At 32.9% G+C, this 14,121-nt stretch overlaps 2 protein-coding genes across 2 annotated transcripts in view; one reads left to right on the top strand and one right to left on the bottom strand.

The window, feature by feature from the left end:
* LOC127866242 (serine/threonine-protein kinase/endoribonuclease IRE1-like) overlaps positions 1-6,666 on the top strand; it is a 45,821-nt gene extending 39,155 nt beyond the window's left edge. The window contains exon 20 of the mRNA XM_052406660.1: positions 662-6,666. Coding sequence (XP_052262620.1) covers positions 662-856 — 195 coding nt within the window. The 3' untranslated portion in view covers positions 857-6,666. The remainder of the gene's footprint in view (positions 1-661) is intronic.
* Positions 6,667-6,890: 224 nt separating this feature from the next.
* On the bottom strand, positions 6,891-13,292 carry LOC127866241 (putative UDP-sugar transporter DDB_G0278631). Its single transcript, XM_052406659.1, has 2 exons — positions 12,305-13,292; positions 6,891-11,785 (listed from the first exon to the last, which is right to left on the bottom strand). Exons 1-2 carry the CDS (start codon positions 12,765-12,767, stop codon positions 11,160-11,162), a joined length of 1,089 nt encoding a protein of 362 aa, XP_052262619.1. The 5' UTR covers positions 12,768-13,292; the 3' UTR covers positions 6,891-11,159.
* Positions 13,293-14,121: the final 829 nt, after the last annotated feature.

The raw sequence follows: 14,121 nt of genomic DNA, 5'->3' as shown, positions 1-14,121 counted from the left end.
TGCATTTAATTGTCAAACATGCTTTAAGCAAAGTATGACATTTCCATATGAATCTTATTTATGGCTCCCCTTTTTAGTTGCTAGGTTATAATGGTTTGCAGCTTTTATTTATTTTGAAATCTCATAAAAACAAAGTTATTTCCAGAGAAACAATATACTTATACTATATATACTATATATTTACTATATCCATATGAGGAATATACCCCGTTAGGAAAAAAAAACCATTCACCTTGACGCTAGATTCATAGTTGTAACATGGGCTAGTGGTCTTGATATGATAATTTATTTCAAATCCCATAATTGGGTGAGAAAGTTGTTAGCTGTACATGGACAAGTGTCCTCTGTGAACTGGACGTTTAATCGAGAGGCATGGTTTTGTGAGCAAAACATCATCTTAAAATAATGATCAATTTGCTAATTTATTATGAAATTCCATAATGAAAGACAAAGCTTAGAGGTTGACTTGAAATATCCCACGTATACGGATTGACGAGTTTACTGCCCTTCCGCCAACCTGTTCCAGCCAATATAATTGACCATACACTGTATAGGATTGAAATCTTACACATTCACGTAAGTTGGGTGCTTACTTATTTACTAATAATTGGTTGTTTGAGTATTGATCATCTCTTGTTCATGTTATGTCTATTTACCTCAGAAACACCACTATCGCGAGCTGCCCGAGGATGTGAAGGCCTCACTGGGCACCATACCTGACCAGTTTGTCCAGTACTTCAATGCACGCTTCCCTCACCTTCTCATCCATACCTACAAGGCCCTGGCCTGCTGTGCCCATGAACATGTCTTTCACCAGTACTATGACGACAGTAAGGACTGCTCTGGTGTGAGATGAACACAACTTTCAGCAAGGCTTGTGTGGTAGAACGTGTTTTCTTTGAAGGCTGCAAACAATATTTACTGGTTAGTCCTCCACCTGTTTCAGTGGACTATAAGTTTATCCTCTGTCATGTCTGTCTGTCAGCTTATCCGTTTGTCCATCAATCTGTCTATCTGTCCGTCCACTAAATGTGTTTCTGCGATTTCTCCAAAACTACTGAATTTTGGTATTCTTATAATTGGCAATGTGAAAATCATGCATGATGAAAATTATACTGCCATTTGCCAAATTAGCCAATGTCTACAAATTAGCACTGTTGGCTACAGAAAATTGTATTTGATTGTAAATTTAGCTTAATACAATGTTGAGTTAGGGGAACATTTGTGTCATTAAAAGCCAAAGGTCAAGTAGAAGTAAATGTAATTGAACAAAACTTTAAATTGTAATAACGAAAAAAAATATTGTAAGATATTATCATGAAAAATGGTATACGCCTTTAGGTTTACTGTATGTGAGTTTGTCAATAATGATCTGTTGATCCATCCGTCTGTATACATGTATCAGTCCACAAAATCTGAAACAACTAATAGAGTATGTATCATACAGTATAACTTGACCCTGCAAACCTTCATTTCTGCAACAAATGTTAGATGACTTTTACTAAATACCGAACTACCAGTATACAAATTAATTCTTTTTTTTCAAAAGGTACGTATGATTTTATCATGAAACTCAGTACATGTACATACATAAAAAAGCTATGTGACGGTAATATGCACAACATTTTCTTCAACATTGTCTGGTGAATGTGAAACAAAAACTACCTAATATCATATTGCTTTGTTTTCTTGACTGAATCATTAAATGTGTACAGACAAAGGGCAAAGTGATTGTTATGCACATTTTTAATTGGTAGGGGATTTCACTGGGCAGATAGGGGCCTGTAATGCAAGCCTTGTTTTCAAGTAGAAGTTTTGTGACTACAGACTATACAGTGTGCCTTATACAGTTGGAGAATTTTCTGTGATAAGTACATGTATGGTTGAAAATTCTGTTTTATTGGAAAAAGAGTGATATATGTTCAGAATTTTTAGTGACGTTCTGAACAAACTATTTGTGTACTACAGTGTAGGGTAAAGACAAAAATAATTATGATGATTTGGTTTAGGAGTGTGCATTTTAATAGTCCTAACACCCTTCACTGTCAGTGTTGCTGGTTAATACTGGATAACACTAAATCAATTAATACTATTTATTTTGTAAGCCCCTCATAACCATTAATGAACAAGGTGGCCTGAAAGGCCCAAAGTCGCTCACCTGTGATACAAGGGAACTTACCTGTTCTGTGCAGCCCAAGATATCATTAGAACAAATGGTCTAACCAAGTTTCATGACGATTGGACTATAAATGTGACTAAAAAATTAACAAGGTTTTACTTAAGTCATATAAGGCGAAATTTCCCGCATCCTGTCGGGTATGTTTTTAAACCAACTGGAACTATTTTCTAACACGTTCAATATATCATTGGGACAATCTTCTGAGCCAGTTTCATGAAAATCGGACAATACATGTGGCCTCTATTGTGTTAACAAGGTTTTACTAGAGCCATATAAGGAAAAACGCCCCACCCACTGGTGGTAATGTTTTTCAACCAACCGGAACCCTTTTCGAACTTGCTCTAGATTTCCTTTGGAAAAGTCTTGTGATCAAGTTTCATGAAGATTGGAAATAAATGTGGCCTCTAGAGTGTTACCAATTCAAATGATGATGACAGACAACTGACAAAAGGCGGTCACAAAAGCTCACCATTGTGCATGTTATGCTGTGGTGAGCTAAAAATCATCATTTGTTAGCTCAATTGAGCACAAAGTGCCAATGGTGAGCTATTGTGGTCATTGGCTGGCATCTGTTGTCATACATCTTATGTTTCATCAACATTCAGCTCGTTTCTAGCCTAGAGACCACATTTTCATCCAATTTTTATGAAACTTGGTCAGAATGTTAATCTTGATAATATACAGTCTGTCACCCAATTTAGAATAACACGGCAATAAAGTTAAATCTTTTAACCACGATAATTTCTTTCGAGATTTAGTTTCAATGTGAGAAGATGTAAAAATAAAGGGTAAAAATTATTTTGTATGATAACAGGTTAGGCCAGATGGCATATGCAGTTTTTGTCAAAAATAGCCAATTAAAGTTCACCCTTCGGAAAATTATTAAAAATCATTCAACTTACAGAATTATTATTTCAAAACGTCATGACATTTGTTTTCAATCAGCAAAAAGTTTATTTGAAAATAATAAAGCCTTCTATATCCATAAGCACATTTCAAAACATAACTGATTCAATCAGTTCTGGTTAACTGTTTGCTGCATTTATACCCCCTGTAAGCATAATACAAAAGCTTTCTTGCTAAAACTTTGTTAATTTATTCCTTTACCTAATGTATACCGTAGACACTTATCATTTTGTTTTTTTGGAGCATAATAGAAAATTAAATACAAATTAATCAGAACTGCTAATTATCCGGAACTCTTTGACAAACTGTATTGGTCTAGAATGAATCTGGGTCAGGTGCTTCCAAAAACTATATCATCAGGTCAGAGGTTATTAAAACGTACTACCACTCCGGAGGCAGCATTTGTGACTCAATCTTCTTGAAACTTGGTAAGAATGATTATCTTGACAATATCAAGGCCATTTGTGAATCTGGGTCCAGTGGGGTCAAAAAGTAGATCACCGGGTCAAGTCTTCAGAGAGTGGTGTCCTTGAACTCAGGTGAGCGCTTAAGGGCCATTATAGTCCTCTTGTTTTCAAACATCAATGTAGACAGTCTTGTTTCTGCTACTTGTTCAATCTTTTGTACATAACAAGTTTCAGTGTTGTTTGATTTTTACTTCGACACAATACATTATTGTTACCTGTATTAAATGGATCATTTTATAAGTTATGTTTTATGTACAAATCATGGCCCACAGATTATGTATTTATTGAACATTTCTGAATTATAATTGTGCTTGTGTAGTTTTCTTTAATTTGTTGCTCTTTGTGCAATACTTGTTTTAATTATTTTGTTTTTATTTCTGAACTATTTTCAAGAAAAAAGTGTCCTCTTAATTTAAGTAAAGCCACCTTTTTTCTATACCATAATACTGAGTTACATTGCTCCAGTTAATACAAATGTTACTGAATAATGTTTAGTTTGAGTTTGATGAACAGTTTGTTTTCTTAACAATTGAAAAACTGTATTGGTCTAAGCAATTTTTATGGATTCTATTTTATACATGTATTTGTTTTTACACTTTTCCTATGAACACTTTTGAAAGTAAATTTGAATGATCATTCTTCATGGTTCTGAAACATGTGGTATTTTTATGAACCCGAAGGAGGGCATATAGTGATCGAACTGTCCGTCCGTCTGTCCATCCGTCTGTCCGTCACACTTTGCGTATAGGTTTCGAAAAATGCTCTACTTCTATGTCACTTCAGCAATTTCATATTTGGCATGCATGTGTATATGGACAAGGCCTTTCCATACGCACACAAATTTTGATCCCTGTGACCTTGAACTTAGGGTCCGCGTTTAGGTTTCGAAATCTGCGGTTAGGTTTCGAAAAAAAGCTCATAACTTCTATCAAGCCTTTATAGGGGGCATAAGTCATCCTATGGTGAGTCGGATTGGTGACAGCTCTTGTTTTCTCATAAATGTTGAGTGACATGTATAGAAAACAGCTTGATTAAAACGATTGCTTTCTTACTATTGAAAACCTATGTATTTGCTATCATTACACCAGAGATTTTGTAGTAAGTATTTCTATCCTTACACCAAAGATTTAGTAGGTGCTGGAAAAAATGTTGTATTTGGCATGTTATCTTATTATGAAGTTTGTATAGCTTTTGAAAAAAAAAAAGATCAAACGTCATGTTTTGTCAATGCCTTTATTCCTGTATATGTCTATTATAAAAATGCATAATTTTCATGCACAACTCATTTGACTGTATGGTCTATACATTCCAAATGTTTTTACCATTATTGTCCTTGTTTCTAAGTGTTCTGTTCATAATAAAGGCTGTTAAACTTGACTTTACCTTCATGGTTCAGTGGCGTAGTAAATGTTACATTTAAAATCACACAATCATGTGAATTTTGAATAAGGCCTCTCTCTTAAAATACACCATGTCACTCTTATATTGAGCATATTATCTACGATTGTTGCACATGACCATTCAATTTAGTTGTCAAATGAACATATGGTTGCATAAAACACACTTTATAATGTGTTTTTGACATATTACAAACAGATCGAATTTTGTTTCTATATAGAATGTACCAATTATTTGTTATATTATTGCATCTGACCCTGCTGATCTGAATAGTCTGGAAGCTAACCATAATTTGGTGTGCTCTGATTGGCTGAACTAATTTGGTAGGTGAAAAGTGTTTACTTCAGAAATGTACGTTCACTTTGTGCTGGAACCTATGATGTTGAAAGAACAAAAGACTGTGGAAAAACTTAACGAATTTGTTTGAAATATACACAACCTTAGTGTTAAAAGTTAGTTGTATAATCTTATTATTATTATTTTTTTAATAAAATAGATTGTTTGATCAGCACGATGATTTCATTATTGTTTACGTCTTTAGTTTGAACAAATTAAAAACATGTGTTCCTGTACATGCACTGGTTAAGATTGTTTGTAAATGAATTGAAAATAGAATCTTAAATTGTATGATCAAATTTACTTTGTCATGAATTATACGATATAAGCATTGTTCACATATTTTTAAAGGAAATAATCGACATTGTCACACAAATACAAGAAATGATTACATTTAATAAGAACGCCATCATTCAGTAGTAAATTGTCTGTGTTTTATTGCATTAAATTATTGGTTGAATGACCGAGTAACATATTGGGGTGTTTTAAATCAGATTATTTATTCAAATATTGTTTTAATATAACCATCACTAAACCATGTCATTTCAAAAAAGTTTTTTTTTGATGATTGAGCAAAAATTCCATCACTTTAATGGCCACAAAGTGCTGGTTAACCACAACATGTGCATTCTAGGCATATGATTTTCCAGCAAATCTTAAAAATATATAAAATCTTGTTATTATTAATTATGACAAATTGACAACTGCGTACATAATTGCATCATTTAAATTTATTTTATCTGAAAAACTGTAATCTTGTTTGGATTTAAATATCATGAAAAGTGGTTGATGTAAGCATGAGCACAGTTACAAATACGCTTAAAATGATATAAAACACTTTTAATCAACAAATCATGGAAAAGTTTGTATTATACTGAAAATATAGACAGACTGTCAAGTCTAAGTTTGATGTCTCTATCCAATTTCACATAAGACAGTGATTAAAGATATTTATGAAACTATTGATTGATATTTTTGTTACGGCCCATTAACTTTGATGTATTTAAGTGGACATTATGATTTATGATTCTGTTTCAGCAACAATGATGTTTCTGTTCTACAATAGTGAACTTAGAAACATCACTTATCATGGTTTTCTTTCGTTTATTTATTTTACAAAACGATTCCATTAGGTTGGGAACTTATTAGCGATTGATAAACTTTACAGGAAACACTGGAAATAGCTATCGCATGTTATACTTACAATGTGAACCTTTTGAAATCAGCATTGTTTATATGTATATGTCCAGTCTTTCAGACAAGGAAGGAAAATGATATTTCTTCGGATATGCCATTTGAGTAAATGTATGCTCTATATGTCATGCATATGCATATGTATATATTTCACCACTGAATGAGAAAATAAATTTCCAAAAAGATTATGAATGTGTAATTTTCTGGAACAAATAAAAAAAGAACAACAGCTATCCCTTATTTTATAGCAAATTTGGCCCAGGTTAGCCTAAAAATTATAGGATTTTTATTCTTACTTATTTTTTTTTTACCACAACTGGTATTTGCTTAACTGTAAAATGTTCAGCTTGATATTAAAATAACAACAAATATATACTGAGTATAGAAAACTAGAAAAAGACATGTACACAAAAGTTTTCATTATTTAATACCAACTTAAATAACACAAGTTAAAAATCTAAACAAAATTAATTGGATTTGCAATTAAAGTAGAAACCAAAAACACAGATACGTTTGCTCTATTCACCCAACCTTATTTACAATGTAATCCATAATTAAAGTAATACATGTGTGAAATAAAACATTAATGTATGTGCATTATAAATAAACATGCTTTGATGAAGACATTTCATGAATTGTCCAATTTCATGAAAGAAAATATCCATCACAAAATTTATAAAAACGACCAAAATGGACTGTTTATTAAACAAATGTTGTTGTTTTTATTTCGGAAGTAACGTGTATGAAATAATATTGTTTCTTTATTTTAAGTTGCTATGACAACAATAGCATGCACAAAACCTATTCACAAAAACGAAATGAAAGTTGAATTTTCGCATGTATTATCACTGACACTAAACATTTCTAAATTGACCAGTATAAACATATACTTGTAAAGGCAGAACTTGGTTCTTTTAATGTTAATACAGGAAACTATTGAAATGAAATTCAATTACCGGTAAAGGCATTAGAAAATCACATTTTTTGTGATGTGTGGAAAGTAACAAGAGACACCATTAGTCACAAAATGTGACTACAGTTCCATGAGAACAGACCTACAAATATCAAGAAAATAATAAACAACCTTTTCTTTGAAGGTGGTGGGAAAATGATGAACGCAAAAAGCAAACAATTTTATCATTGAAGTGTGAACTTGACCTTTGAATTACAGACCTGGATCTTAGGTGTTGCACATTGTCGCTTGATTGGTCATTGTCGGCTCAAGTACTACTTAAATGTACCCCGGGTGCTATTAAGTATACTTTAATGGACCCCGGGTATGGAAAATATACTAAAACGTACCCGGCCAACTTAGACTGTACCCGAGTGTTATTCCCACCCAAAACCAGATGTTGTAAAACATTTTATGAAATACGAAATGAACATAATTAATTTGAGATAAAAAGCCGTCAACGACCAATTTAGCGTTAGATTTCCCGGGTACGTTTCAGCATATTTTCCATACCCGGGGTACATTTAAGTATACTTAAGAGTATCTGGGGTACATTTAAGTAGTACCAAAGACGACAATGACCAATCAAGCCATATTGTCGTATAATCTTTAACATTTCTGCTTAGAATTTTACAACATTATCTAAATAATACACAGTTTAAGAGCTAACAAAAACGTGGCAATTAGTTTGCCTTAAATTGTGACCTTGACCGTTCATTGAGAACATAAATTATCATCTTATGATGGGGACAATTTAAAGTTATTTAATTATTTATATATAAAAAAAGATGGGACTCATAATGGAACATATGGACAGATGCAAATGTGCAATACACTAAGTCCACAACATGTCTCGCTGGTATGTGACTGATACAAAACATAATTCAAAATTACTCTTACACTAATAAAGATTCAGCAAAGCTGAACACAAAAACAAGCTTGATAAAATTAGTCAAGAACGAATATTGCCCACATACATGTAAATAATTTCAATATGTGCAATAAATACATGCAGAAATTGCATGAACCATTTAATAACTTTACATGAGATCTATACAACAATGGTAAAATTTAATGTTTAAATAACTTTGGAATATATATTTCATAACAACAGAAACAACATCTGAATAATGTATCACAGATCAACTGATCATAGATAAAAACTTCAATTGAGAACATGAACAGTTATTATGTAATCTCATTGAACATAAATGTGGATTTCATTGAGCATAAAAGTGCAATAAATGTATAACACCATTGGATGTTTATGTAAATGCTGATTGCAATATGCATGTTACTGATACAAATGTACAACTTCATCGAATGTAGATTCTAATTGATGAGAACACATAACATAAATAGCAACCTTGAATGTAAATGTTTTGACTTAATACTGATAAATCAAATTAATATATGAGTAAAAACTGACATCTACTCTATAATCAAATACTAGAACTATACATTGTTTCCCATGTAATATATCAATTACAATTATTTTAACCATAAACATGTTTTCGATAACATTTAAGTGTTTTTATTGGCAAACTTTTCTGGACTGACCTTTTACAACCTGGTGAAATGACATTGTCAACTTCAAAAGACGTCACGTCAATAAACAACTTATAATGTAGCTGCTTGCTATTGGTTTTTGGAAATTTGAAAAAATAGTTAATAAATAGCATGGGATAAAATGGCGTGAAAAAAAACACACACACAAAACTGTATTTAATAACAATGTCACAAGTGAGTGCTTTGATTTATTAACAGCATATTTATCATACCTCTCTAGAATGTAAAATATAAAGCAAATCTCTTCAACCAAAAAACCTATAACAAACATATATTTTAACCCAAAAAACTGTAACAAACATATATTTTAACCCCAAAAAACTATAACAAACATATATCTGGCCATTAAGCCAGGTGAAACTTAAATAGTTAACATCTGCAATAATGCACACAACCAACAGATACATGTATGCACATTTTTCTTTTATATTTTGATGTATGAACAATTTTTTATTCAGCAAAAACAACATTGTTAACCAAACTTAGTAAATAATGTTGCTCTGCAAAAGCTTGCACCATGCTTGTACCTTCAAATATACAGTTTTTTTTCTATAAAACAAGATAGAAAATCAATATTGAACCAAACAAGAGCCGTCACCATAGGATGACTTATGCCCCCTATAAACGCTTGATAGAAGTTATGACCTTTTTTCGAAACCTAAACGCAGATTTCGAAACTTAATGCTGACCCTGAGTTCAAGGGTAAGGTCACAGGGGTCAAAATTTGTGTGCGTATGGAAAGGCCTTGTCCATATACACATGCACACCATATATGAAGGTTATATCTCAAGGGACATGGAAGTTATGAGCATTTTTCAAAACCTAAACGCAGATTTCGAAACCTAAACGCGGACCCTAAGTTCAAGGTCAAGGTCACAGGGATCAAAATTTTTGTTCATATGGAAAGGCCTTGTTTATATACACATGCATACCAAATATGTCGGTTATATCTTAAAGGACATAAAAGTTATGAGCATTTTTCGAAACCTAAACGCAGATTTCGAAACCTAAACGCGGACTTAAGTTCAAGGTCAAGGTCACAGGGGTAATTTTTTTTATGCGTATGGAAAGGCCTTGTCCATATACACATGCATACCAAATGATGAAGGTTATATCTCAAGGGACATAGAAGTTATGAGCATTTTTCGAAACCTAAACGCAGATTTCGAAACCTAAACGCGGACCCCAAGTTCAAGGTCAAGGTCACAGGGGTAAAAAATTGTGTGCGTATGGAAAGGCCTTGTCCATATACACATGCATACCAAATATGAAGGTTACATCTCAAGGGACATAGAAGTTATGCGCATTTTTAGAAACCTAAACACAAAGTGTGACAGAAAGATGGACACACAGACAGACAGACAGAAATACGGACAGTCACTCTTCGAAAGGGAGCATAAAAGGTGTCTATTCAGAATCAATGTATGTTTAAAATACCTATTTTGTAAGAATTAAATGAACTGGTTTAACTTAACTAACTTTAAAGGAAGTGTACTTTTGAACTTTATTTTTAGACATATAGATTTCTGTTTTCAGATACCACTGAACAAATTTAACTCGAAATAAAAAAAATAAATATACTTTTGAAAGATATATGAGAGTGCATACAATGTGAAATAATATAACGATATGGTTTAATCGCCCCAAATCAACATGCAAAATACAACCCACAATAAATATGTTGACTGATAAGTCCCCACGACAAATTCCCATGAAAACAATACATGTACATGTGCAATCAATTATCCCCAAAATCCCGCTACATTTAATGGTAAATGGAATGTTACAGAATTTTCAATGCATATATAAAGATGCTATATTTGCTGACCAATGAAGTAAAGTAATAATAATTTTGAAATTTTCTTTGATTGATAAAAAGGATAATCAATATAAAGGAAAAAATTCATTAAACTTTCATAACCTGGAATTTAAAATCAATTGATTTTATTTATTGTGTAAAACTAAACACTACATAAAGGCACATATAATTACTGAACATTGAAAAGTAGCTCAATAATACTTTTTGTCTCATCCTATCACAATCTTTCTGTCAATAATAACAGCTCTGCTGCTTATGGAAATGCTTTTATTTTGGTAGGCATTGTACAATAAATTCCTTCAACATATTTTTCAGCGAACAATGCAAGCCCACATAGTATTAAGTAGCTCTCTTGTCCATCTCAACAAATACAGCTTGATTGGTAACCCCATTTATCTTTATTTCCATCTCATTTAACTCCTTGTCATCTTTTAATTCTTCAAAAGCGGAAAATGTCATGACTTTTTTCAAATCTACCAAATGTTTTGTTTTGTGTTCTGTGTACTTTGCGTACAAATAGAATACAGCACCTAGCATGCTCATGGAGAGACCTGCAAAAGTGGGCAGGTTGTGACTCACCCCTCCAAACGTGAAAACTCCCAACAATGTTTGAGCAAGCGCCTTTATGCCACCTACAATGCTGGTCGTCAGTGCAGAATTCAGACTGGTGCATAAAAACAATGAGTAGTTTAACAAGCATCCAAGACTTATGGCTAAAATGAAAACTGCAATGAATGATATCGAGTGATATTGCTCAAACGTCCTAATTTTTACCACCTCTCCGTTTGTTACACATATCAATATCAAGAATGGCAGAGTGTTGATACTGTTGAGCTGCAGAGACTCCACAGTGGTCAGCTTGCCTTTGGTGAGTCGCTGCACCAGGAGGAGGTATGCGGCCTGTGTGACATTACTCAAGGCTCCACATGTGTACGCAAGCATGTTGAACTTCAAATCTCCATAACCTAGAAAAAGAGGTTTCCATTATATTTCATGTTTTGTGAAAATTTCAGAAATGCTCTAAGTGTTTCCCACCCAACTAGAGATGTACTGGTATGAAACCAAGGTAATTCTCGCGTGAATCGGTGGCATGCTGTACAATGAGCACGTAAAAGATTCAAGGGATCTATTTGCAAAGAGCTAGGGTATCGCACCCGGATTCCTTGTATCTCAATACTGTCTTTTCTGCCTGCTGTTTCTTCAGCAAAATCAAAGGACCCCATTGGAAATAAGTGCTTGCACTTTCATGGGTTATCCTTGACTGCAAGGTCAAAAGAAATACTACTACATGTACTACTGTAACAAATGATGCATTAATTTATATGAAATTCTTCATGCATAAATTTGTTTACTTATTGAAATCCGAATGTTTATAAATTTCTTTTTATATTCTACTCTATTTGCAGTCACAACATTTTATTAAATGTAATAGTATTCTAAGTTGCACAATATTGTACAATTTTGTTGGCTACATTGAAATCTACCTGCAACAACACAGCCCAGTGTGAGCATTAGCACGGATAGGATGGTGAGTCTGGAAGGCCAGCCTTTCTTGAAAATAACCACTGACATGAGCAGAGTGACTACAGGGACACAGCGCTTCAGCACTCCATACATGGCAGGATTCATGTTACTGAGAGCACTGAGGGCCAATACAGAATTGACTCCATAGAACAATGCAGGCAGTGCAAACATCTTGGCTCTTTCCAAGGTGTACTTTGGCATGTTGATGATGTTTATTAAACTAAGAAGTTCAAGCAGCAGTATTGTGAATGTCATTTGTGAAGCCATTATAAATACTGGGTAGTCAAATGAGAAGGAAGTCATTAAAAGCTTGTTGACATAGACAATAGCAACAGAGGATGCACCATAGAGCACTGCTGAAGAAACAGCTGCAATGTTGGCTTTCACATTACCTGATACAGAATGCTGATCTGTTAATGTCATTTTTGTTAAATTAATTATCCCTTGTATTTTATAAATTAGTAGGAACTTTCTTGATCTCTGGATAAATTGAAAAAAATAAAGGCCAAAATATTATTCATGTTAAGCCAATTTGACCCAAATATTTGTTTAAAATGCTTATCACACGAAGCAATTAAAGTTTCTTGAAGCTAATCTCTATTCCTACAAAAATTGAGATTCAATGTAACATACAGGCACAAAATCTTCTATTTCGAAGAAGTGTTGTACCAGAAGAAGAAAAAACGATATCAGTTCTATCAGATCTTCTAAGGTACCGGAAACATATGTGTTGTCCGAACTGTTAGCATTTCATAAACATATCCGATATATTGACAGTTCTTTTACACATATTTTTTTTCAGAAACGAATTAAATTTCTGCTTATTGATTTAAGCTTCACGCTCTGATTCAAATATGTGAAAATCAGGCAAAACGAAATAGTATATTATACTATTTTGTTTATATATTTAACATCGAAAACCTGTCACAGTGTCTGACGTTTAGCAATGTTGTTGTTGTTATTATTGTTGTCGTCTTTGAGTACTAAAGCCCGACTAATTTGTACAATGTGCATAATATAAGGCTGGAAGGTTTCAAGTACCCATATATTACGCTGAAACATTGTAATGCTTTGTTGTATGCGGACGTTTTAGGTTTGTAAGTGTATTAATAAAAATAAATCTTATTTTGTGTAAACAGACTATATATACAAATATTGTAGCTGTGCTTAATCCGCTTTTAATTTTCCCGGCGATCATCAAATTATATTATGTAAATGCTATACATATTTTATTTAATTATGTCTATGAATATTGTGTTTTTAATGTTTGATATTTTAATCGAACGAGAAATCCGATATGCTTTTAAATCAAATATGAATAATTACAGACGACATTCTGTCCTTTAATCAGCACTCAAACGAAATAGTGAATAACTCTTTGTTCGAAGCACGGACCTAAACAAACAAACTCTGTTTCTTATACGTCCCTGTTCGGAGCTATGCCGAGATCCGTTGAATATATTGATTTACTTACATGTAAAAACTAAAACGCTGCAATGGTTAGACCCATGTAAATTCAACGCTTAACTTGTGAAGCCTTTACAAAAAGAAAAAAATTATACATATCGAAATTAACCAACAAGAGGTGCTTGAATGGTCCCTTGGCTAAAACTTAATAACTTTAAAAGAACGAAGAATCACCTCGAACACTTAACATACCTAATTTAAGCTTCATTCGTATTAATGAGGACATGTCCAATATATACTATAAGTACATTTTAATATAAAGGAACAATTAAGGAACATTAAGTAACGACACAATACAAAGGGACATAGC

The sequence above is a fragment of the Dreissena polymorpha genome, chromosome 2, assembly GCF_020536995.1.
Source record: "Dreissena polymorpha isolate Duluth1 chromosome 2, UMN_Dpol_1.0, whole genome shotgun sequence".
In the NCBI taxonomy this organism is placed as follows: domain Eukaryota; kingdom Metazoa; phylum Mollusca; class Bivalvia; order Myida; family Dreissenidae; genus Dreissena; species Dreissena polymorpha.
The sequence above is the reverse complement of the archived record's forward strand: the minus strand, read 5'-3'. Positions and strand labels throughout refer to the sequence as shown.